We start from the raw sequence: 26,424 nt of genomic DNA on the forward strand, positions 1-26,424 counted from the left end.
GGCGCAGCGACAAAGATCGGCATTAACCGTCACTGGCACGTAAACCGCCTCAGGCCGTCCACGTCTGAAAGTCAAAGACGCGGTCCGAGGCCCTGGTGAGATGGGAGCATCGTGAGAGAAACCTGCATACCCAGCTTGGCTCCTATCACCAACCCCCCCTTCAGCAGGCTGAGGTCCGTCTCTCGTGAGCAGTTATTTGAATCGAAATGAGGCTGGGGGAACTGCCGGCTTCCTCTGATCGAAAGCCTACCTGTGTTCCCCCCGCCCCCCACCCCCTGCTCCCCACCCCCATAAGTGTATCCCTTCCGAGCCTGGACGCGGCCCACCTGACATGCCCTGCTTGGAAATCTGCCGGTCGTAGATCTTCTTTTCGAGGGTGAAGTCAGCCACAAGGCGGTAGATGTGACAGGGCTTCCTCTGGCCGTACCGGTACACCCGGCACACGGCCTGCGCGTCATGGCAAGGGTTCCAGGAAGCGTCAAACACCACCACTCGGTTGGCGCCGATCAGATTCACGCCCAAGCACCCGGCCCTTTGAAACAAACACAAGCCAACGATCACAGAGCCTTTAGTTTTAGAGACAGTTCTCAAATCAGTTTTAACCCTCCGTGATCCCTGCCCCAATGCTGCTGTCCCTTTTGCCCTAAGCACAGCGCACTGGCAGGTCCTGCAGCCCCGCCGGGGAACGCGGCACGTCCTGAAGCACAGAGGCGGCGGCCCTGAGTGCCCGGCAGGGAGCGCCTACAGTGTGTGCAGGACGGAGGCCCCTCTCCACCCGCTGTAACAAGTGTGGTGCCAGCCGGTGAGGGGCATCGTGGGCTTCGTCTGACAGCGCAGGGGAGCGGCTCGGCCTCGCCCTGCCAGGGGCAGCACGGCCTCTGCGCTGCTTGGCACGAGGCGAACAGGGCCGTCCGCCTTGGAAGGCGCATCGCACTGCCTGCTTTCAAAAGCACTTTCACATTCATCACGTCGTCTCAGGACACTCCCGGAGAAACACTAATTACTACCATTAAATACAAACGTCTCAAAGAACTTAATGCCAATGTCCACATCACTCTTCTAACAAACTTTCTTTTGGTCTCCCCTCTCTCACTTCAAACACAAGTTAAAAATCTGAGCAGAGGTCTTCTGCTGGAAATCTGATAAGCCTTTAGGGTGCCTGCCCGTGTGGCCAACCGCCCCGAACGCAGCCCCTGGCCTACCCTCCCAGGAGCCACTCACCTTGTGGAGAGAAGGAAGAGCCAGGTGGTGAGGTTGCTGGGATCGTTGAACTGATTAATGAGCCGCTCCCTCTCGAAGGCAGGGGTGCTACCATCCAGCCCTGGGGCAGCAGGAAAACCACAGAAGCGGACAGGTGAGGGCAGGGGAACTCGGGGAAGCTACTAGGCAAACGACACACTACAGTGCCCGGCTTTACCCCTGGACACTCCGTGGTCTACCATGGACCCGGGGTTCTGTAGTTTAAGAACATCCCCGGGTGACCCTCACGTGCAACAAGGGCTATGAACTATGTTTGTCCCGTTAGCACCCTGGGTCAATTCTAAGGCCAAGGCTCCTAGATTTAGGGTGCATAAGCATCACCCTAAATATATACATGCTGGGTAGGCCCTGGCTCAGGCGACCTCTCTGCCTCAGGGCTGTGATTCCTGACAAGTACGGACACACCAAGGGTTTGCGCTCGATGCAGGTGATGCTCCTCCAGCAGGAGCCTGCACTGCTGACCAGTCCCTAAGGCTGGCAGCTTGCTGTAAGGAGACCCAGGGGACAGGTGGGATGGAGCGGTAGGCTGAGACACGTGAACGGAAAGGGGAAGTTTGAAAGGAGAAAAAGTGACCTTCGGTTAAGAAGCACGAACGAGTGAGGACCGGCTACTCTTGCTGCCTCGGGTGAAGCCGAGAAGGGGCAAAGCTAGGAGCACGCAGTGCCACGGGGAGGGCCGGCCTGCTACAGCTGGAGGAAGCATTCCTTCCTACTTAACGGGCTGGTGCTGGGGGCGCTCCCTGCCAGCACCCCGACCCACCTTTCCAACCCGAGTTCTCACACGTTCCAAGCACAGCTCCGCACTGACTCATCGGACGAGCCGGCCGTGAACACGGGCTCTAAGCTGGATGCTGGGCTGGGGTCTCCTCACCACCCTGAGCTCTTCAGCGAGGGTGGTTCCTCCACCCACCACCCCACGGGAGGCAATGCCCAGGGGCAGAACCGAGTGGGTGCTACTGCCGTCTAGTGCACAGAGCCCAGGGGTGCCGCTCGACACCCTACGGTGCGCACCACGGCCCCTGCCAGCAAACTTCCGGCCAGACATCAGGACCTGGTCGGTAAGTGCCTGGGGCCGACATTTCTCAACCTTCTTAAAAAAATCTCCACCCTCTCAAGGAATCTCTTCATACATTTTTTCCACTCACCTTGCCCCCCATGCCATTTTAACACCAGGGATATACCTATATGCATATTTGTGCTCTACACTTCAAAAACTTAAGTTTTTCTACCCCTCAAGAACCAATTTACCCCCTGGGGACGCGATCCCCCCCCCCCCAACACAGAGAATACACGACCTAGATTCGCGTTCACGCTCCTTCTCCTCCCTGAGGCGACCTTGGGGCCACATTAGCTCTGCATCTTTCAAGTTCTCCCCGTTTTCGCCAAGTCTAGTGCAAGCTCTGCCTCCTCCAGGAAGCCCCTCCAACCGCCCTCAGCAGGGTGACTGACTCTGTCCGCCCTAGAACCGCAGCTAGGCCGCTCGGTCAGCGCTGCCCTGTATCCGGCCCCGAGTCGCCCGTCTCAGACGAAGGCCAGGCCCAGGCCTCCTACCTCTCCGCGCTGCCCGCCTCCATAAGCTCCTCAGCCACTAGGACGGCGCCTCGCACACAGCCACTCACGCTCAGTGTCTCTCTGAGTCTCGGAGAGTCACGCACACTCCTATGCATCTGACGGAGCGCGGCGCAGAAGGGAAAACCAGGGAGAAGGAGAGGAACCCGTGCCAAGGCCCCCGGAACGAAGCAGCAATGGACTCACGGAAGTAGCTGACGTTTCGGGCCCACTTCTGCGCGCCTTGGCCCTCAGCACCAGGTGGACAGGGCACTTCCCGTTTCCCTAGGAACTCCTCGATGAGAGCCAGGGTGGACAGGCTCTGGCTGCAAGGGGGCAACGTTCGGTTCAGAAGGCTCCGGGCCGAGGGAGCCCTGTTCCCCAGTAGGCCCACAGCTGCGTGCAGCCTTCTGGCGGTGGGAGCTCCCACAATCTACCCCCATGAGGGGTAACCCCACGAAAGACCACAAGGGCATTCTCTCTAGCTCCTAATGGGAGCAGAGTCATTCACAGAGTTATTACTGTCACCCTGCCAAAAATCTCTCTACCCTGTGACTCTCAACTGGGGAATTCTGGGGTTTAAACCAGTGCCAGTAACGCCATGAGCGTTAAAAACCCACAATACACAAGTACGTAGCAGAGCCGGCGACAGGCCACAGGCAACGCTGTGGTCTCACTAGGGAAACAGAGGCACTCGGCTGCCTTCAAGTTATACAGAGCCAGTGTCCTCAGAAGTGAGCCATGAGCCCTGGCTGGTGTGGCTCAGTGGACTGAGCCGGCCTGCAAACCAAAGGGTTGCCGGTTCGATTCCTAGTCAGGGCCCATGCCTGCATTGCAGCCAGGTCCCCGGTTGAGAGTGTGGGAGAGGCAACCACATTGATGTTTCTCTCCTTCTCTTTCTCCCTCCCATCCCCTCTCTAGAAATAAAAAAAAGAAGAAGAAGGGAGCCATGAAACCGAAGGATCTCCCCAGGTCAGAACCACTGCTGCCTGCCCTCCAGGTCACCTGTGGAGACCCTCCCTCCCAGGCCGGGCTGCAGCCACTGAGCTCTCACTGGAGCCTGATCTGGCCAGAACAAAGGAGATGCGATCTCCTTTCTCCCTGTTTCCCTGAGGAGTCAGGCCCAGATGGGCCGCAAGGCTCTGGCCAGACTGAGAATGTGACTCTGGGTGGAACAGATCGCATCATTTATTTGGCCTTACACACAAAGCTTAATTATTAAAAAAAAAAAAAAAAAAAAAAAAGGCCGAGAGAGAAAGAAGCCGATTAGATCAAAGGCCAGCAATGTGTTCTGGAAAGGGCCAGACAGTAAACATTTTCAGGCTTTGCAGACCACATACAGTCTCCGCTGCATTTTCTTTTTCTTTTTTTTTTTAAGCCTTTTTAAAATGTAAAAACTAGCTCTCGGGCTATACAACACCAGGCCACAGGCCAAATCTGGCCTAGGGCCACAACTTGAAGGCTTAGACTGTGATTTGCAATGTTAGCCTGAGGTTTCAGATTGTTCTCTGCAGAGAACAGCACTGGACAAAGAAAGAAACCCCAAGAAAGAGAGGACAGGCAAGGTCCTCCCAAGCAGCACTGGGCTGCAGCGGCAGGAAGAGAGAACGGGGCCGGTGTGGCCCCAGGCGCCTCCCTCTGCAGGCCCGCAGCACTCCCACCGGAGACGCGCAGCGTCACCCAGGGATTCTCTCCCACCTGAACACGAGGATCTTGTCCCCAAGCTTCACACTCTCCTCGATCAGGTGGAAGAGCAGTACCATCTTGGGAGAGTTCTCCAGCACTCCGGTCTGGTAATTGGTCAAAAGGTCCTTGGCCTGCGAGAGAAGAATGAGGCAGCTTGGCGTGGGCCCACGGCCAGATCAGTGGAAATAAAATGCTCTCCCTCCAGGACAGCAGCTCGCGGGCGGCCCTTACCGTTCCCTGCGCAGCCCGGCCCGCTCCCCACGTGGGCTCCACACCGCCCTCCTCAGCAGCGCTTTACGGCCACAGCAGGTGTGCTGAACTCACCCACTCGTACGTGACGATGTTGTTGCCCCGCTCCTGGAAGGGGTTGAAGCCCACCCCCTGGAGGAACTTGGTGTTGGTGGCCTCTCCCGTTGCGGGGCCCAAGGCGCCGTCCTCCCCCTTGACCTTTGCTCCCTGTGACGGGCAGCGGGCGCTCGCCCCCGCGGAGCCGAGCTCTTCCACGTCCAGGTCCTGCTCATTGGCCAGGTTCTCCTTCTGCAGGGCTTCGTACAGCACGTCGGGGTGGTTCCAGATCTGGGGTCAGGTCGGGGGGAGGGGGCGGCACAGGGCAGAGAGCGGTGGGAGGGTGTCACAGGCAGCCTGGGAGCACGTTCCTGCTCCAGCTCCCACCTCCCGCTGCGCACACTGTCACACCCAAAACGGAAACATCCCAGCCCCCTCGCAGCCCAAGAGCCTGCGCACGCGCTTCCACTGCCCACTCTGACCACCATGACACGTGAGCAGGAGCGGTCACGCTGGGGGCCACGCCAGCACGTTTGGTACTTGAACGGAAGAAGTCTGTGCCAGAAGCCGGTCCTTCTTACCCCCGTTCGGTGGGAATGTTCCTGCCTCACGGCACGGCCACAGTCCACAACTGTGTGGGACAAGGCCAGTGCCTCCCTGTGGACAAGCGTGCCTGACTTCTAGGTGACCACACGGAGGTCATCTCAGGGACTCCTGGGCGGGGAGGGGTGGGCGCCGGAGGGACGGGCGCACCAGCACTGCAGGTCCTCCAGGCCACGTCTGCCCTAGAGCTCTAGCCCTGGCCTCCAGGGCGGTGGCTACTGAAGAAATGTTGAAACCTGCTCTGTCCCCAGACACACGACTTCAGCTCGCTCACTGAAGCAGCGGCCAATGAGGCCCCACGGGCAGGCTGAGAGCTGCCAGAGCAACGGGCCCCTGGTGAGGCAACAGGGAGCACTGGGCCAGGTCGCAGACAGGTCAGGGTGCCTCCACCTGTTCACGGGACTCAGTGCCAACGGTGCCCGGGCCTTGCTGTCCCCAAACCACCCACAGCATTACCAGGGCGAAAGAGATCTCTGAGACAGTACAGAAACAATGGGAGGCACCCGTAACAGCTCGTCTGAGCTGAATCTCTCGATCACGTGAGCAGGCAAAAACACTGCCCCACAGAGTCCCGCCGCCCCCCCCTCCAGGGAGAAAATCAGCGAGGAAGACAGCGGTCTCCCAAATTCGGTGTCAAGGTCTGTGTAGCTGAGCACAGCTCAGGGGCGCCACCCTCGCACTGCCACGTGAGCGGCGCTCCCAAGGACCGAGCAGCTCGAAGCCGACCCGCCTCTCCCAAGCGCCCCCTCCCCGTCCTCCAACGCAGAGGCGGCCCCTCTGCCTGCACGCCCCCTTTACCAAGGACTCCCAGCGGGAGTAACTCCCTGGGCACCTCGCGCACCCTTGGTCCGAGTCTCAGCGCGCCTGCGGCCCCAACACACCTTGCAGCACACACAGAAAGCCTTGAGCGGGTTCAGCCCCAGCCAGCCACTGCTGCCACAGTCCCGGAAGCGGTCCATGAACTGAGTGTACAGGTCTCGCTGGATCTTGGAGAGCCGCACCAGGATCACGTTCTCCTCCTTGGCAGGGAGGTGAATCTTCAGCACGGTGTGGCCTCGCCTACGAGCATGGAAATCGGAATTGCAGAGGCAGCGTGGCCAGGGGGAACCAAGTGTGGGACAGAAACCGAACCCTGCCTTTCTACCACACCTACGTCTGGAGGACCTCACAGCAGCCTGGCAACGAGCGCTGGCTTGGCAACCATCGTGAGAGACCTCATTTTGGGCAAGCGAACTCAGGCCAGAGGCAGTGAGCTGCTCGGTTGCCTCCCCCCGACGCAGGGCTGCTTCCCCAAGCTGTCCCTGCACGGCCGCGTGAACAAGGGGAGCGAGGCTGCTGGAGACCAGGGCATACCACGCGCCTCCAGAGGCCGACCCGGCACAGCCGGCCCTCAGAGCCGCCCGTCCGCTCTTTCCCCCGAGTCAGCAGAAGGCCAGCTCTCTCTGCTTCTCTCAGCAGGTAAGGCAGGCATCCATGGTAATTACGGATTGGCTTTTAAAATTTTTTTCATTTATTATTTATTTTTAGAGAGAGGAGAAAAGAGGGAGAAAGAAAAGGAGAGAAACATCGATTGGCTGCTTCTTGCACATACCCAGCTGGGGACCCTCACCCACAACCCAGGCATGTGCTCTGACTGGGAATCGAACCAGCGAGCTTTGGTCCTCAGGCTGGTGCTCACTCCACTGAGCCACAGCAGCTGGGGCTGGACGGACTGACTTTTGAGAGACGCACTTCTGGGCCAGACCTCCAGAGGACGGAAACCGTGGGCACTCGTCCTCTGCTCAGGAAACGCTACTTGAGGCCAAGGAAGCTGGGCTCCTGCCCCACTGGGAAGGGCCGCCCCCACCCCCCGCCCGGTGGAGGGCTCACCTCTGCACGAAGCCCTCCAGGAGGCTGTGCAGCACGTGGCTGCGGGGTACCGCATGAGGCGGACGTCCTGCGGCGTGCTGTCCGTGCACTGCCCGTTCAGGATGGGGCGCTCGAACATGTTGCTGAACTCCTGCCGGGTGCCGAGGAAGTCCGGGCGCACGAAGTCCACCATGCACCAGTACTCGAGGAGGTGTTCTGCAGCGGGTAGCCCGTCAGCACCACCCGGCGGCGGGAGCGGATGTTCTTCAGGGCCTGGGAGGTGCTGGCCTGGCAGTTTTTGATGCGGTGGCCCTCGTCACAGATCACCACGTCGGGGCCGGGGCGGCACAGGGCCTTCTCAAACTCTAGGGAGGGAAGGGGACCCAGAGTCAGGGGTGCGAGGGCCTGCTCCCCGTCAACAACATGAGAGGCAGGGGGCGCCCTGGAGGAGACGGGAGCAACGCGGGGAGCAGGAAAGCAAGTGCCGGCCCCCGGCAGTGAAGGGGCATGGAGCCTGGCCCGCTGACTCTCGGAGTCAGCATCTCCTCCCTCTCTCCCCCTCCCTTTCCCTGCTTCCGGCTCCGAGTAGAACCGACTTGCACTCCTGGGGCTCGGCCGTGCAGGGCACGGGTGTCTGGGTGAAACATGGAAGTGGCCCAGACTCTGGAGTCGGCGGCCCCACTGTCAGCACCGGGTGCGCGCCCCCCCCCCCCCCCCCGCCCCAGGGCTGGAGGGAGCTAGCTGCAGGACAGGGCCTCCCTGGACGACGGCCCTGTCGGCCAACAGGCAGGGGCACCCTTGCTCTATGCCCGGAGCCAAGCTACAGCAACGTGACCTCAGGGTGAAGAGACTTAGGGAATGAAACAGCCCGAACCCCAAGAAAACATTCTTCCCCAAGTGGACAAAGGCCCTCAGGAGAGGGAGCAGAGCTATGAGAGGAAGGGCTCTCACTGGAAGACGGGACTCATTTTCGTGTCAGAAGGTCACAAGCAGCACTGTCACCACTCTACGTGTCAGCAATGCACGGACTTTACAAGCACTTTCCGACTGCTGGCCCAGAGCGTCACCGGGGCGGGGAAGGCCGCAGACGCTCTCCCAGTTGCTCGGTGAGGGAGACGAGGAGGGGGACGAGGAGGGGGCAGGGGAGTTGCCCCTGAGCCCGTGGCCTGGCCTGACCACCGGTCCACTGCCTCCGAGGGCCAGAAGGCTGTCCCACCCACCTCGGGGACCGGGAGCTCCGGTTCAAGGCAGCACCGCTCACGTCAACAATGCGTCACCCTGGACGAGGAGGGGCTATCGCACACACTGTTTCTTTCTTCCCGAAACACCCCGAGCGCACCCCGGGGCAGGCCGCCCACCTCTCCGAAACTCCTGCTGGCGATCTTCCTCATCCAGATCAATGATGACCGGGTGAGAACGTTTCTTGGCTTTCTTCGGTCTACCTGTGGCAAAGGATTTCTTCAGGGTGAGGAGTCTGTACATTTCGTACCCCATCAGCAGCACCCACCCTCTGACACCCAATCAGCCATCACTTTAGCACGAGCTGCCATTGTCCTGCAAGAGTGAACAGAGAGAAGACATTATTGCTCCCACTGCCCGCAGGAGGAACCCTCGCAAGCAGAGCTGCGTCACTGCGCAGTCAGAGTCCTGGCCACCAAAGGCGTCACGTGGCAGCCTCGCTGCCCGAGGACTTCCCCCGTGTCCTCCAGACGCTGACTGCCCTGGGGATGGGCTGGGGCGCTGATGATGGTGACACAGCAAAGCACAGACGTGCGATGGCACAGGTCAAGCCACAGTGACAACCTCCTGGGATGCGCACGCCTGACGACAAACTTGAGGGAGGGTTTCAAGTTACTCCCAGAATAAATGGAAGGCACTGAAAACCAGGGCAACATCCGGCACTTGGGCCGCTCGGGCTCCGGGGAATGAAGAGCCGGGGACAAGCAGTGAAGGAGCAGGAGCAGCTGAGAGCGGATGACCCTCGGCCCAGTCCCTCCGCCCGCGGACGGCTGAGCCCTGGCGGAGCTGCACTGCGGCACCTGGACTAACCGGCCCGGGGCCCGAGGAGGAGCGGGGGGCCTCGGCAGAGGCGTGCCGCTGGGAGGAAAGGGAGGCGTGGGCAGTGGGTCTGGACCAAGAGACACCGTTAGATTTTTGGAAACTAGGTTGAATATACGGAGTGGAAATACAAATAATTTTAAGTAAATCTAAAATAAAAAAAGGTCTGCACCCTTCAAAGTTTGGAAGTTGTACCATTAAAGGTCAACTGTAGATCGGTGCTGAAAGAAGAGACTGATGAGCTGCGAAGACATGTAAGAGAAACGTAGAAGGTATAAAATCAGAAGATGGAAAGTTTCATTTTATTATACTGAGTTTCTAAACATTTTTACTTATTAATTTTAGAGACAGAGAGCAAGGGAGGTGGGAGGGGGGAGAGAGAGAAAGAGAAACACCTATTTGCTGTCCCACTTATTTGTGCATTCATTGGTTGATTCTTGTACGTGCTGTAACTGGGGATCGAACCCCAACCTTGGCGTACAAGGACGATGTTCTAACCAACTGAGCTACCCGGCCAGACAGAGCCTATCACGGTGAGTTTTATTACTATACACCTGGGAAATGTGACCTGCACGCAGACTTTTCAGGGAATAAAAGCACCCTCAAGCAGGACAAAGGAAGTTTCCCAGGCCGCGTAATCTGGTGTAACTGAAAAGCTAGGCAGAGGAAACACGAGCAGCAGGGAGAGGGGGTGCATCACGAAACCAAAAAGGGTCCAGGCAGACGGGGCACACGCCCGAACGGACGGCGCTGACACCCCGGCCCGGCCCGGGGGAGCGGGCTAAGGGGAAAGGGCGGCGCAGAGGGCAGGCCACCTACTTGTGCTCATCGTTCAGGATGTGAACCTTGAAGAGCCGGGGCTGCACCTCTTCGGGCTTGCTGTCGGCCGGCAGGGCTTCGGGGGCCGGGAGCCACATGTTGAACTCTGCCAGCCAGTTCTGAAGCGTGTTGACCTGTCAGAGAGCCAAGCCCAGAGAGAGTTCTAAGGAGCGCGCTCAGAGCGGAGCTCATCCAGCCTGTTAGGGCCCAGGAAGTCATTCACCCAAAGGCATTCACCCAGGGCTCTTTGCACGGCTAAGCGGAGCCTTCCTGCACTCTCACCGGCACGATGGCGAGGACCGTTTTGGCTGGCGTGTGGCGGAAGAGGACGTCGACGAAGGAGATCACTTGCAAAGTCTTCCCAGACCCATGCTGTGGGCCAGGATACAGCCGAAGCCACTGCTGGTCTTAAACCTCTCCAGGGACTCGACCAGGTTATCGTACAGGAACCGGATCCCTCCGATCTGACAAGGCACACACACAAAGGTCAGCGCGCTGGCCCAGACAGGGCCCGAGCTTCCCGCACTCTGGAGTCAGCGAGGACTCGGCAAGGAGCAGACACTACCCCAGACAGCTGGTGTGGACGGCTACAGGAGCCTCCCCGAACCCTGACTACTCAACTGGCTGGCGACGGGCTTCTTGGGGAAAACACAGGATATTCACCGGGTACGGAGGCCCACCCCAGGCAAGGCTGCAGGGGCCGGGTCCTGCCAGGGCCTCTCCCTCGGCCTCGGGCAGCTCACAGCAGGGCGGCCCGCCCCACGCGGAGCCGGACTTACTGTCAGGGTCTCACGCTGAGTTAACCTTTGTCTCACTGGAGCTTTCACTCCCCACTCCCGCTCCCAGGCTCTGGGCCAACACAAACCGCTCTGCCCCCCCCAACCAGAGAGGCCCTCAGACTTCCGACTCTCACGTGTCCTCTGGGGCCACAACTTCCCAACCAAAGCTCTGCTCCCCAGAGGCATCTCACGGAAGGAGGCTCAGGATCACTGAGCCAAGAGATCCAGAGCGCTCTACATGGCAGGGGACCGCGAGGGCCCTCCCATCCCGTCCACTGGGAGGCCCGAAGCACAGGCTGTCAGGAAGGAGGACCAGGCCTCTCCGGAAGCTGCCTGTGGCACCAAACAAGTACTTCCCGGGCGGTGATGCCCACGGGCACCGGCAGGCAGTGTCCACAGCAGGGGAGCCGACGGGGACGGAGCAGAGAGTCCAGGCCGGCCGTACCTGATGGGGTTCACTGCCCGAGCCAACTGCGGGGCCAGGAAGACATTCTCCTCCTCCGGGGGGTGGTTCAGGTTCACGAGGACCCGCCCCAGGGCGTCGCGCTGGTTTAGGACGTCGTTCACGTGGGTGCCTCCCTTCTCCTCTTCCTCGTCCTCCTCGCTGACGGACTCGCTGCTGTCCACAATGTGCAGGGTGTCCTCATCCCCGGAGCTCAGCTCAATCACCTCTGGGCAGCCAACGGGACCGAACAAAACAAAGCCCAGGGAGCAGAGGTAATTACTGCCCATTGTTACAGCAAAGGGCAGGAAACAAAGGCAGGACTCGGGGTCACCCATGAACACTGCCCTCGCCCAGCTTCGAGGTAAGACAAGGGAATACCAGGAAGACTCGGGGAAACTTCTTAGAGACGGCAAAGTGAATGAGGAGGGCCTGCACTCTGTTCCAGCAAAGGGACGGCTGAGCTCTCGGGGCGGACCCTGGCCAGGAGGAGTGAGAGGCACCGCTGGCTGGATCTTACCATCTCGACTGCTTTTTTTCGTCCTCACTGCCACTGCTACTGTCCAAACAAATGACTTCCTGGGCCAAGACCCGAGGAGGCAGCTGCGGACCGTCACTTGCTCTTAAGACGATCTCCTCTGCGAGGGGACGAGAGGAGTGTCAGACCGCGCGTGGCCCGGCGTGCTCCTCACACACTGCACCACCCGCCCCCTCCGATGCTCTCCCCGGACTGCCCCCTGAGGAGACGGGCAGCAGGCGTCTCAAAGACCGCAGCCCTCTCTCCAAGTTGCCCTTTCTCCACCGGTTCTTACACCCTAGTAGCCACCCGGCCAGGAGAAAAGGTCCGAACCCACTGGCGCGTTAAGACCCAAAGTGAAAGGGGGAAAATCTGAAGACCAATTTGAGGAGCATACTTTCATCCGTCTGAACTTTTTAAATGAGAATTCTCTGACTGTGTGTTCCCAAAAAGCCGAATGGCTCGAAGGGTTCCTCCTGAGAGGTCACAGCCTTGCTCCAGATCTATCCTTGACCTTGACCGCTGCGTACGGCCGAGGGCCTCCGCGGCTCACCGGGGAGGAACTCCAGGGGCACCGTGGGAACGGGCGCCGCGTAGTCCTTCCTCTGCTGCTCCAGGCGCTTCCTCCTCTCCAGCTCTTCCTGCTGCGCTGCTTTGGTGACTGGCTCCAGCTGGTCCTCCCGGAGCAGCTTTCTGCACACCAGAACGAGAGAGCATGCGGGTTCACCTGGGACTCGGGCACTGCGGCGTCACCCCACAAGCGCAGAGCGTGGTCGTCAGCGCCAAGCGCAGAGCGCGGAGGTGGGAGGGGAAGCCGCATCGGCCCCGTGAAACCCGTGCGACGAGCAGGCTCAGGAGGTTTTGGCCTTGTGCGTTTTCATGCTAGTTAACTTCCTGACAGATGCCCCTGTCGACTCATCTCTGCACATATCAGAGCAAGAGTAAAACAGAGTAATATGTGACTCATACAGCTGAGAAGCCAATTAAAAATAGAGTTGGTATGTGGAAAGTAGGATTATGGATGATTCTATAACCTTATTTTCCAAACTTAGAGTGATATTTTTAAGTTATCATTATGCTTTAAAAACAGGAAAAACAAGGGCAAGAGGAGAAAATGATAGCATTTATCTCTTTGGTAGATGGAAGGGCCGTTGAGGATTTGGGTAGTTACGGAAGTTCCCATCTGCTGATCTCTTTCTTTCTTTTTTATAAGGTTTTATTTATTGATTTTTAGACAGAGGGGAAGGGAGAGAGAGAAACATCAATGTGTGGTTGCCTCTTGTGTGCCCCCTACCGGGGACCTGGCCTGCAACCCGGCCTGCAACCCAGGCATCTGCCCTGACTGGGAATCGAACCAGTGACCCAGTAGACCCTTCATCTACTGAGCCACACCAGCCAAGGCCACATCTGCTGATTTCTTAGCTCAAGGAAGAAGCCCTGCTCGGAACCAGACAGTCCCCTGCCGATTGAAGTTGAATTCTAAGAAGATGACAACTTCTTTCATCTCCTCTTGTTTTGAGACATAAGGAAAAACGGAGGAGGAAACAGGGTCCAACCAGGGGCCCTGTGGTGCTTGGGGTCTCCAGAGGAGGCAACGCTGCCTGGCGGCGCCCGAGGGCCACCTGCCCACCCTCCTCTAACGCGCCCGCTGACGGCCCCGCCCACTGGGCCCGAGCTGCGTCCTCACCCGTCACTCGGGAGCACAGCTCGCACTTCACCTGTTCCCTTGGGAAGGAGGACACTCCTGCTCAGACCAGTCCCCTGCTACTGGCAGCCTTCGAGGGAAGGGAACACCTCTCCCCGCAGCGTCCCCTCCCACCCAGAGCACAGCTCACCGTATGTTTCTCCTCATGTGGGAGGGCTTCTGAGCTCTCTTCTTTTTGGGGTCCTCGGAGGCTAGGCTCTTGCCTCGGTGGTGCTAAGCTGCTCTGAAGGCTCAGACTGAGATGAGGTAGTTGAAGTGCACCGCGGCGGCCGCTGCCCATCTTCCCCGAGCGTGGCACACTCCGTGCCGCACATGTCTTCCAGGGACGGGTCTAAAAGGACAAGGGAGTGAGGTGCCGGGGACCATCCTCCACTGGGGAGGACATGAGTTCTGAGGCCAGACACACCTGCGTTCAAGCGTCCTCTCGGCGACCTCCCAGCCGGGGCTCTAAGGCCAGCTCCTTACATCTCTCTGAGCCTCGGCGGACTTGTCTAGACCGTGAGGGCAGCCATGCCCGTGCCCCAGAGCTACTGCGAGGACTAAACAGTACACAAGCCTAGCACCAAGCCCGGCCCGGGGGAGGCTCACAAAAAAATGACAGCCAACAGTCTAGCTATAATTTTGTGATTAAAGCAAGGACGCTTCATGGCCTCGGAACGCTCAGACAGGGACGGATCAGTCCCAAATGCAGCTCACACGCACTTGTGTGACGCCAAGCAAGTCTTGTCTACCAGCAAGGAGAGGGCTCCTCCTCCCGGGGCCTTCCCGGGGCTACTCGTTCCATTCCCCTGACACCCAGGAGGGCCCACAGCATGGCAGGCACTGTCGCAGAAGTCCCAAGGAGTACTTACACACCCCCTCCCCTTCCAGAAGTTTGTTTGCTAGACACTCTGATTGAAAAACGGGCAGAGGACCTGAACAGACATTTCTTCAGAGGACCCAGAGATAGCCAATGTGCATAGGAAAGCAGCTCACCATCACCAGTCATCAGAGAGACGCAAATTAAAACCACAACGAGACAGCATCTCACACCTGTCAGAACGGCCATCAGCAAGGAATCAACAACAAGTGCTAGGGAGGATGCGGACAAAGGGGAACCCTTACGCACTGCTGGGGGGAATACAGACTGGTGTAGCCACTGTGGAAACAGTATGCAGACTCCTCAAAAAGTTAAAAATAAAACTACCTCATGACCCAGCAAATCCCACTTCTGGGGATTTATCCAGAGAAATCCAAAACATTAACTTGAAAAGATATACGCACCCCTACGTTCACTTCAGCATTCTTTACAATAGCCAAGACGTGGAAGCAGCCTAGTGTCTATTCGCAGACAATCGGATAATGATGTGGTACGTCTGTCCCCACGGGGAAGCACAAGTACAGCGAGGTGAGTGCCTAGCAGCGACACCTGGGGAAGGAGGGACACCTAATCCAACCATGCCTGGGCTGGGTATGAGGACGCCTCCCTGGGAAAGGTCAGACCTGGGCTTCATCTAACAGAACAGGTAGGCACCAGCCAGCAAAGGAGGAGAGAAAGAACATTCTGAGCAGCCACGGGAGCATAAGCTAAAGGAACAGGCTTTAAACAAGGGGGAGCGATCGGGAAAATGCGTGCCGCTCAGTGTGGGCTGAGCCAGGATGAGTGAGCACGGCAGCAGTGGGAGCCTTCCGACCCCACAGCTGTCCCCTGTCTCTCCCCAGGACGCCCCTTTCGAGGACAGACTCGGGGTGGACCCAGGATCCTTCCTAGAAGTTGGCACAGAAGTCAACCCCTGTCCCAGGGAGGACTATTCCACGGCCTCTTTTTCCTGGCACCTGCACCCCACTGGCTCGAGTCTGGGTGCGGAGGGCGGGCCCAGGCGGCCACTGCCAGAGTGGAGGGCAGAGGGGACAGGTGGTGCGGACCTGTGTGCACACACGCACGCGCACGGGTTCAACCGGGGCCGTTCACTCCTCCACAGCAGTGCTGGAAGCGTCTTCCTGGGCCTTTGCACCGAGAGACCCTGAAGGTTTCAGGCAGAAAACCTCAGCTTTTGAAGAGCAAAGGAGAAACGGCCAAGGGGGGCACCAGACAAGAAGCGCTCACGATGGACCCTGCAACACCATAACGTGGGCAGGAGGGGGAGCAGCACCGGCCACCCTCCGTTCCCACCGGGCCCGCGGCAGGCTCCTCCCAAAGGCCCCCAGGGACGGCGGAGTCGGGGCGGCAGGAAGCCCAGGGGCACGTCGCACCTGCTGAGGAAGCAAGGCCTGTGGTTCCGTGTCCAACAGACGTGAGAACTAAAGAGAAGCTCTAAGTGGGGGTGCGAGTCGGGCTAACTGCACCCCAGACTCACCACCCTCACCCCACATTTCCACCCGAAGCACCACCGAGGGAAGTTCCACAATCTCTGTTTTCCTGAAGATCCATCGTTCCCCCAGGGTTCCCCCTTTCCAAAGAGCTAACACTTCCACGGTGCTGTCACCTAATGGTGCTGTCACCTTCTCCTACCTCACAGCCCTAAAAACGAGGCCACCAAACTCCCCCTCCCACAGGAACAGGCGTCTGGACAGCAGACTCCCCGAGAGGGCCATCTGCCGAGTGGCCACGTCCGCCACCCCGCACTCCGGCCTGCACGCCAGTCACACCTGGGGCTGGGCTGGCACACTTCAACCTGGTGTTTTGCTGGGTCCTCTGGTTTTGATAATGACCTTTGATGTTCTCCTGGGCTTAAGGCCTTTTGTTTTGTTTCTATGTCACAAGCAAACTTATTGAGTACCCACTAGGAGGAATGGCTGGAGGCTGGGTTGTTAGAGAGAAGGCAGATAAATCAGAACCAGAGTATAGAGGGCAGACCGAGGAACCTGTTGCCAACTGTTGTACTTCTTTTTTCCAGTTTTTGCCTTGCAGAGTGACGGTTCCTGGGAGGAGAAAGAACAGAAGCTGACAGCCTTTCCATATCACGGACAAATTCACTATCAAACATGCCAGTTGGTGAGACTGGCCGTGAATCCCTGCTGCACGGGGTGGAGCGTGGCCAAGGGCAGTGGCAATTTAAAAATGATTAGATACAGCCATAAAATTCGCACGCACACTTGGTTCGAACAGTTTTCCCTTTTCCTTTATAGAGATGATGCAGGCCCAACCAGCTCCTTAGCACCCAGCATTCTCTGAACGAGTCCCCAGCTTCCGGGTTCAACAACTACAGGTTGCTGGTTAGAGAGCTTTGGTTCAAGGACGTGCCAATCCTGAAAGTGGCTGTCATACAAGTCAGAGCTGCACAGTGCTTCCCTGCTGCTCATGACGCTGTGAGATGACTGGTTTCTACATACCATCATGCCACATCTTAAACTATTCTTAACTATAAAACTGTTATTTTAAAATTTTCTATAAATAATTTTTTCCTAAATCAAAATGTAACTTTTAAAAAAGATTTTATTTATTTATACACAGAGTGGAAGGGAAGGAGACAGGGAGAGAAACACGAATGTGTGGTTGCCTCTTGCACGCCCCCTACTGGGGACGTGGCCCACAACCCAGGCACGTGCCCTGACTGGGAATTGAACTGGCAACCCTTTGGTTCACAGGCCGGCACTCAATCCCCTGAGCAACACCAGCCAGGGCAAAATGTGACTTTTCACTGTGTGCTCCTTTGCACTTTCTAAATATTGAACCATGTGATTCTACAACCCAATCAAAATAATTAAGTTTCAAGAAATAGCCCTCCCCCAAAGCCTAGATTTTAATTCACCAAGAGCCACTGAGGAAAAAAGGGAAAAGGTTCAACAAGGAGGTAAAGAGACATGTGCTTTGTTAGGCAAAAAAGAAAAAGTAGTGTCTGCACAGTTTAAAAGTCCATGACTACTCCCACCCAAGTTCAGCACCATCGAGTCAGATCCGGCCGCAAATGCCCCTGAGCTTCCTCCTTCACGTGAGCCAGCCCCGAGCAGCAGCCGCCAGAGCCATATGGACACCACTGAATACTTACACAAGCTTCTCGGGACTGAGCTATGAAAACCACCAAGACGAGCGTGACTGGGCAAACGAGTGGCTTTGAAAGGAAAATCCCTGCACTTCGTTCACTGGGTGCACAAGGTGCAAACTCTTCCAGGCCCCTTCCCGGCTGTTCCATCCCTTCTTCTCCTCAGCCCATCCGTATGGACAACGTCGGTGGGTCCCACGTCTCACCGTAGGCCTCCTGGCCCGACACAGTAGGGTGAACGTGGCGCCACCTGTGACGCACATGTGCCACAGCAGTGAAACCTGAATCTGAACACGCCTTGGTTTCTCGGTCCAGTTTGCAAAATTACAGGACAAAGAACAATGTTAAACTTGGCAAGCAAGGCCACGGGGGTGCAATCAGCAAAATCTAGAAAGGTGCAAAACTACAGAACAAGCGAATCCTTTAATTCTACAAATAGTTGCAAGGAAAAAAAAAATGAAAAAGAGCTAGGGAAAGCTTATGAGTATATAGTAAAGAGATTTAAAGACAAATCAACTCAATGTGGGCCTTGTGGGGATTTTAATAAACTAACAGTAAAAATCATTTTTAAAAGGTAACCAGGAGTTATCTGGGTATTTTATAAGAAATACTGAGTTAAAAAATTTAGGTAGCATATTGTGTTTGGTTTTTGGTTGTTGTTTTTTTTTTCTTTTTAGGACGTATGTATGAGAAAATAGAGTAAATACACTCTGGAGCTTTTACAGATACATGCTGCGTTAAGGATCTCCTGCCAGATAACCCACAGCTGGGGAGCAGATGCGGCGAGACCAGCCCTGCACCAGCACCCACTGAAGAGAGTGCAGGGACGCGGGGTTCATTTTCCCATTGTCTCTGTTTTATTAAATCATTCCAGATTTTCCAGAATAAAAAAAATCATGATTTTTTTTTTAGATTTTAGAAGTATTTTAAATTTTCAGTTGTGTTCCCCTGTTACTACATCAGGAAACCCAGGGCTGAGGCGCGGGGGAGAAAGAGCACTCTGGCGCCCCACAGCCCCGGGTGAGCTCTCGGGCTGTGCCCGTGGGCTGTGCCGGTCACCGGTGCTTCTCTGCTTACGTTCCCGCTCTCCCTTCTGCGGGGCAGAGAGAGGAAGAGGGAGCGGGAGGCGGGCATTTCCCACCCCCCACTACTAGTTTTACCTGAAAACCAAACGCGACAAGCACCAATCTCTGAGCCATTTAGATCTTGGCTTTCCCGCTTTTGTTAATATGTATTTGCATACTTTATACTGGTGATCAAACAACACATAACATTTTGTGTTGAATATAAATATTTCTTTGACATTGTCAACATACATGTCACTCGACTGGCAGGCTCTCAGTGTACCAGAGAATGCTGCGTCATCCCCCTGCTGCAGGGCACCTGGCTGCTCATTATTCTTTGTTGCATCTATGGTGGTGTAAGTATCGTGTACAGATTATTTTTTTCCTTCTGATTTATTTATTTGTGGCACAAGCCGCAAATCTACTTCCGTGGTACAATGTGGTAGAGCTGGAGAAACGAACAGAGTTCTAATGTTCAGAACCGGTAAGTTTTCCCATGAAGGGTCAGACAGGAAACACCTTAGGTGTGCGGGCCACAGGGTCTGACCGCAGCACAACTGCGCCGTGCGGCTCGAAAGTGGCCACACACAGCGTGGCTGCGTCCCAGTAAAACTTCATTTACAAAACCAGGCTGAAACAGTTTTGAAAAAGAACAAAATTGGAGAACTCACACTTCCTGATTTCAAAACTTACTACAAAGCTATAGTAATCAAGACTGTATGGTACTGGCATAAAGACAGACATATGGACCAATGGAAAAAAACCTTAAAGCCTAGAAAAAAACTCTCACATATACGTTCAAATGATTTTCAACCACAGTACCAGTATCATTCAACAGGAAAAGGACAGTATTTTCAGCAAATACTGCTGAGAAAACTGGATATCCACATGCAGAAGAATGAAATTGGACCCTTACCTTATACCATATACAAAAATTAATTTCAAATGGATCAAAGACCTAAAGACAAAACCTAAAACTATAAAATTCACAAGAAAACATAGTGGAAAAGCTTCATGACATTGGATTTGGCAATGGCTTCTTGGACATGACACCAACAGACATAGGCAATAAAAGAAAAAAAAGGCAAAGTGGACTTCATTAAAATTTTGTGCGTCAAAAGATGCTATCAAGACGGGGCGGAGGTGGGGAGGGTGTGTGGGGGGTACACGGTGATGGGGAAGAAAGATGCTATCAGCAGAGCGAAAAGGCAACCCAGGGACCGGGAGAAAATACTCCCATACATCTGATAAGGGCTCAATCTCTAGAATATATAAAGAATGCCTAACACTCAACAACAAAAATACTGATTCAAAATGGGCAAAGGACACGAGCAGACATTTCTCCAAGGATCATGCGCAAATGACCAATAAGCACATGAAAAGGTGCTCAACATCATTAATCATTAGGAAAATGTAAATCAAAACTACAATAAATACCACCTCACACCCATTAGGATGGCTACTATTACAAAAAAAAAAGTGTTTGCAGGAACAAATTTAAAGGACACATGGACAAAAGCTAGGGGGAGGGTGGTAATGGGAGGGAAGTGGGGAGGGTTGGGTGGGTGGGCTGGAATGGGAGTAAAAGGGAGAAAACTGTACTTGAACGATGATTAAAATAAAATTTTAAAAAATGGAAAAAAAGTGTTAAAAAGAAAACAGAAGAAGAGAAAAAATGTGCTAGCCAGGACGTGGAGAAATTGGAACCCTTGAACTCGGTGGGTGGGATCGTAAAAGGGTGCAGCTGCTGTGGACACCAGTGTGGGGTCCCCCCCAAATTAAATACAGAATTATGAGGTGATCCCGCACTTCCACTTCTGGGTGTGTACTCAAAAGAGCTGAAAGCAGGGTCTCAAAGAAATACTTAAACACCCACGTTCATGGCAATATTTACAATAGCTACAACCCGGAAGCAACCCAATGTCCATCAACAGATGAAAGAATAAGCAAAATAAGATATACACATGCAATGGAAACTTAGTCAGCCTTAAAAGAAATTCTGACACATGCTACAACGTGGGTGAATCTTGAGGATGTTACGTGAAATAAAGTACGCCAGTCACAAAAAGACAGACACTGTGATCCTGCTTATCCGAGATACTAGAGTAGCTAAAGTCACAGAGACGGCAGACAGAGCAGTGGTTCCCGAGGGCTGGGGGAGCACATGACGGACACATCCTGGAGTACAGAGTGTCAGTAGGGGGGCGAGGAAAAGGTTCTGGTGACGGACAGTGGTGATGGCCACACAATAATGTAAATGCACTTAGAGCCACTGAATTGTATGCCTCAAATGACTAAAATGAAATTTAAGTTACGTATATTTTCTCTTTCTCACACACACACACGCACACACACACAGCTGGCTTAGTCACTGTGCAGAGTTAAAGAAGTCAGACACAAAAGGCCACACAGTACAGGATTCCATTCACAGAAATGCCCAGGGCAGACAGAAGGGCGGGCGGTGACGGCAGGGGCTGGGGGACAGGGTACAAGAGGGGCCGCTTATGGGTAACAGGGTGTTCCTGTGGGGCGATGAAAATTTAAGACAGTGGTGGTGGGTGTTCAAACTCATGAATATACTAAAAAATCACTAAATTGTACACTTTAAAATGGTAAGTTATATCTCAGTAAGAAAAAAAATATATATATATATTTAAGTGGGCTCAGGGCTTCTGCTTCCAGCTAAGATGAAATAGTTGGAGGAAAAACCAATGCTCACACAAAGAACAGCTAGAAATAGGTTATCAAATCTTAAACACCACACACACAACAACAAAAGCCTCTCGAAGGCACTGGAAAAGCTGCTGAGACCACCGGAGGCAGAGGGGCCACGGTGCCAGGGAAGGGAAACCCAGAGCAGGTGAGCCAGCACCCTTCCGCCACTGTTTCCCCCTTTCCCCAAGTCTGGGTGCGGGAGCAGGAAGCTGAGACTCTAAGTCACCCAAACAGAGGGCTATTACTGAGAGACAAAGAAACCGAAAGAACTTTTGACAATTTGTGGCTAAAATGACAAAAATTGAAGACATAAGGAGCCAAGTCCTGGTGAGAGGGAAAGGCAGAGCTGAGCCAAACGCGCAAGCCCATTTTCCATTCAAGCCACTTGCTGCGTTTCCCAGATGAATGAGGGGGCGGGGGCGGGGCAGGAAGCTCCGGAGAAAGCCTCGGAGAAGCACAGCAGATAGTCCTGCTGTCTCAAGGTGCAGAGAGGACAAGGATTAGAATCAGGACCCACCACAGCACGGGGCCGGTGAGCTCTCTCTCAGCGGGAGCCTGTGGGACAGCCACACCCTAGAAACAGGAGTGCGCCCCACGTAGAAAACACCTACAAACCACAACCCGGCTTCGATTCGTCTCTGCCCGACTGCACTAAGGTGATCAGCCCCACTACACTGGCCTGGAAGAGGGCAGGAAAACCCTCTCTAAAGATATCAGCCGTAGTCTCTACAACTTTTTATATATATTACTCAGCAGTCAATGAAAATTACCAGATATGCCAGGAGACAACACCAAATAATCAAAAACCAAGAGGGATAAACAGACAACAGAACCAAAATTACTGGTGACCCAGATACTAAAAACAAACAAATGAAAAACCCTGAAAAATGTGCAAGAAAACAAAGAGAGAAATGGAGAAAATTAGAGATGAAGAATGTCACCAGGTGCTCAGACCATATAAAACAAAGGGAAATTGGAGACACAAAATATACAGTAACTGGAATCAAGAAGCTCTGTGAATTACCAGGTAGGATAAACACAAAGAAAACTACCCCCGGGGAGATTACAGCAAAACTGTGGAAAAGCAGGAACAGGGAAAACCACACAGCAGTCAGGCGTGCAGAGCACGCGCCTTCAAAGGGGCAACGGAAAGAATGACGATGGATTTTTTGAGACAGAAAAGGCACAAGAAGGCAGTGGAAAACCTTCTAAGTGTTGAAAGACTATAGCTGGCAACCTCGAATTCTGGATCATCTAATATATCATTCAAAAATGAGGGCCAAATGAGGACATTTCGACAATTAAATTTGTTCCCAAGAAAAGTACACAAAAATAAATACCAAAGGAAGTTGTTCAGATGGAAAGAAAATGATCTCAGACAAAAAGAGACGTGAAGAAATGAAAAATGACAAAACGGTGTGTGTGAAAAATATACATGAATATTGACTATAGAAAAACCAATATTTAACAGTATTTAAAATATGTAAAATTAAATACATAAAAATAACAAAAGGCAGGAAAGAAGTAAACAGATACAAAGTGCAACAAAGTCCCAATATAGCCAGGGAAGTAGTAAAAGCAATAATTTATATTAGATGAGAATGCATACTGTAATGTAGGATAGCCACTAAAAGTATAGATTAAGATTATATAACAAGCCAGTAGAATCACTGAAAAAAACCTTGATTAATCTAAAAGAAGAACAAGAACAAAGATGAGATGGAAAATACATAGAATAGTAAGGTGATGTTTTAACACTACATCAATAATTACATCAAATATAAGTGGACTAAAATTAAAAGACTAGATAAAGGAACAAAACCCAACTATGGAGCGTGAGCAAGTAACACAACTCAAATACGAGTAAAAGAAAGTGCAGAGCAGAGAATAAGCGCTAACGAGCACCCCCTGAAAACCGGGGCACACGCACTGATTCAGATGAGAAAAACGTCAGGGTACGAAGCACCCCTAGAAGTGAAAGGGATGTTTCATAGTGACAAAGGAGCCAACACAAAAGAACACAGCGGCACCAACTCTGTGCGCACACAATACCTTAACTTCGAAGTGCACTAAAACTGACAAAACCATAAGGAGAAATACACAGATTTACAATCACGGTGAGAAACTTACCTCTTTCAATGACTAGTAAGAGCCAACAGACGAAATCCCAAAGCAGCGAGGCCGTATTGAGAACTGAATGAAGTAACTGACAAACCTGAACGAACATACTTAGAATACTTCCCCCACCAATAATAAAACACATTCCTTTCAACATCTCCTGCATCATTTATCAAAACTGCCCATTTGGTGGACCATGAAGCAAACCTCAAAAAATTTCAAACAGTTGAAATCATTCAGAGTATGTATCTAATCAGAGTGGAATTAAGCTAGAAATTAAAAAAAAAAACACAAAAAGATAACTAGAAAACTCCCAACTGTATCTATATACTTCTGAATAATCCATACACTTCTAAATGATTCATTGGACCAAAAAATAAACAGCAATAGAAATCAGAACATAATTATACAGCATTACAGAAGCTTGAGGAACAAACTTCTACTTCTGACCATGACAGAGCAACTGGTTCTAAACTAAACATCTGAGATGATTTTTAAAAAAAATCGTTACAAATTCTTTGACTCTTCTCCTAATAAGAGCTGGGGCTCCCTCCCCCTGAGTCTGGGTGGGCTCATGACCGATTAACCCAAGACTGGAACAGAAGTGACACTAGGTGACCTCTGAGACTAGATCACAGAAGTCAATGTAAAATCTCAGCCACCACATACAAGCCTGACCCCTCTGAGGCCGCCACGCCTCTCGGAGACCCAGGCCCCCTGGAGTGAGCGCCCCGTCGGCACCCTCAAAGACAGAGTCGCTGCGCGCTCCACCAACACCCAGCACCGATCACCGGCCATGAGCCAGCGGGATGCCTAGTCTAGCCAACCTCAGGTAAGTAAGCGCCGCTGCGTGAGACAGCCCACGGGGAAGCTGCTCAGCCACCACCGCCTGCCGAAATCCTTGACTCACGCAGTCATGAACAAAACACAACTGTTTAGGGTGGCAAGTTTTAGGACCATTTGTTACGCAGTAAGAGAACTGGAACACCCTCCCTCTGGGAACAACGATCAAACTGGATGAAACGCTGGAGGAGCGCACACTCAGGCGGTGTGTTAACGGGGCAGCACAGATCTGCAAACGTCCGAAGGGGGAAGCTCAGGGGAGGAGCCCACAGCCAGCTGCGCTCTGCCTGGGGGCGGTGTCCCACAGCAGCGTACACACCTGCGGCCAGGTGGGTCGGAGCACCGGGAAGCTGAGGACGGACCCAGAGATCAGGGCTCAGGGCAGTTTACGTGGCTGCTGTTCTGGAGAAGAGAACTGTACAGGGGATGGGGGGAGGGCAGACGTCTCAGAGAAGGCCTCTGAGCACAGGCGTAGCTGGACACGCACAGGCCAGGGCCACTCTGGGCTCACCAGATCGTGGCGGTGATGGCTTGAGAGCAGAACGGTGCGGTCTACAGCACTAGGGGGAGAGCAGGGAGAGGGGAGTTTGGGGATTCCAGAGCTGCCAGAGTGGAAACATTTCATTAACATCTTAATACCCTCAATAAATTCAATTAGCCCTGGCCAGTGTGGCTCAGCAGGTTGGAACATCGTCCCATAAACCTAAGAGTGTTGGGTTCAATTCCCAGTCAGGACACATGACTAGGTTGCAGGTTTGGTCCCAGGTTGGGGGGCATGTGAGAGGCAAGCGATTGATGTTTCTCTTTCACATTGATGTTTCTCTCCCTCCCTTCCCTGCTCTCTAAAATCAATAAGCATATCCTCAGGTGAAGATAAAAAATAATGGAAGTTGAAAAATAAAAAATAAATCCAATTTAAAAAATCTATTAACAACCCTACCATCCAGCTGAGACAATGAGAAGGCTGTCTCTAGGCCTAAGAACCACACTCCAGAGCAGGGCTGTCACACTCATGTTCACCGGGGGCCACAGCAGCCGCGTGGTGGCCTTCAAAGGGCTGAAATAATTTTAGGACTGTATAACCGTAACTACTCCTTAACTGTTAAGGAGTTGAAGTTACATTTGGCCCTCTGAAGGCAACTGCGAGGCTGATGTGGCCCCCGGTGAACATGAGTGTGACAGCCCTGCTCTAGAGCAAGGCCTGTGCTAGACCCTCCCTGACAGAGCATACGACCAAGCACCCACCCCACCTGCAGGGAGACGGCACTCCGAGGCTGGGAGCCGCTGAGTTAGACTTGGGAGCCGTCTTGGGCTTTTCACAGATTAGTACTATAAAAACAGTGTAAAACCAACGCCCTCCAAGTTCAAGGTGATCAAACGTAATTGAACTATCTGCTAAAATCAGAATGAACGCTCTTCAGAGGAACATAACAGAATACAGACTCTCTATAATGTATTATGCGCAAAGACTATTATTTAATTATGATTTTTCAAATATGCAAAGAAACAGGAGAATGTGATCTATACTCAAGAAATAGTCAATCAAGAGAAACCTAGACGGCCAAGATACTAGCTTGTCAGTCACACCCTTCCTGGATAGGTTACCCATAGTAACTAACCATAAGAAGTAATAAATGTTATTTATTTATTTGTAAAACTTGCCATCTTAACTATTTTATTTTAAAGTTTTATTTATTATTTTTAGAGCGAGAAGGGAAGGAGAAAGAGAGGAAGAGAAACATCAGTGTGTGGTTGCCTCTCGAGTGCCCCCCACTGGGGACCTGGCCTGCAACCCAGGCACATGCCCTGACTGGGAATCGAACCAGTGGCCCTTTGGTTCGCAGGTCGGCATCCAGTCCACTGAGCCACACCAGCCTGTTTTAAATCAGTAAGTTTGGGGGAGACTTATGACACAAAATGGTAACTGAAACAGAAACTCGGTACCTGGGGTGCTGCCACAATAAAAAAATAAATAAAGATAAAGCGTGGCACTGTGTTTGGGATCAAGTGGTGAGTGGAAGGCGGAAGGGCCACGAGGAGACTGGCAGGATTCCAGAAGCAACCCCACACCTAGTTGTCACCGTCACCACACAGTAAAGGGAGCCCCACTGCCCTGAGGGCGGAAGGTACAGGTTCTATCTGGAGACAGCTGTAGCTAATCTAAGAGCAAAG

The 26,424-nt window shown here is 53.6% G+C and overlaps 1 protein-coding gene across 1 annotated transcript in view; it reads right to left on the minus strand.

Moving 5' to 3' along the window:
* The window catches only part of RAD54L2 (RAD54 like 2), a 79,521-nt gene that overhangs the window by 13,786 nt on the left and 39,311 nt on the right, over positions 1 to 26,424 (minus strand). Inside the window, 20 exon segments of the mRNA XM_028518469.2 lie at positions 327 to 532; positions 1,222 to 1,321; positions 3,016 to 3,134; positions 4,507 to 4,625; positions 4,819 to 5,070; positions 6,264 to 6,441; positions 7,252 to 7,295; positions 7,298 to 7,443; positions 7,446 to 7,595; positions 8,589 to 8,732; positions 8,735 to 8,784; positions 10,108 to 10,241; positions 10,390 to 10,472; positions 10,475 to 10,581; positions 11,341 to 11,557; positions 11,849 to 11,864; positions 11,866 to 11,966; positions 12,399 to 12,538; positions 13,681 to 13,765; positions 13,768 to 13,881. Of these exon segments, the coding sequence (XP_028374270.1) occupies positions 327 to 532; positions 1,222 to 1,321; positions 3,016 to 3,134; positions 4,507 to 4,625; positions 4,819 to 5,070; positions 6,264 to 6,441; positions 7,252 to 7,295; positions 7,298 to 7,443; positions 7,446 to 7,595; positions 8,589 to 8,732; positions 8,735 to 8,784; positions 10,108 to 10,241; positions 10,390 to 10,472; positions 10,475 to 10,581; positions 11,341 to 11,557; positions 11,849 to 11,864; positions 11,866 to 11,966; positions 12,399 to 12,538; positions 13,681 to 13,765; positions 13,768 to 13,881 (2,505 nt within the window).

The sequence above is a fragment of the Phyllostomus discolor genome, chromosome 7 (genome assembly GCF_004126475.2).
Source record: "Phyllostomus discolor isolate MPI-MPIP mPhyDis1 chromosome 7, mPhyDis1.pri.v3, whole genome shotgun sequence".
NCBI lineage: Eukaryota > Metazoa > Chordata > Mammalia > Chiroptera > Phyllostomidae > Phyllostomus > Phyllostomus discolor.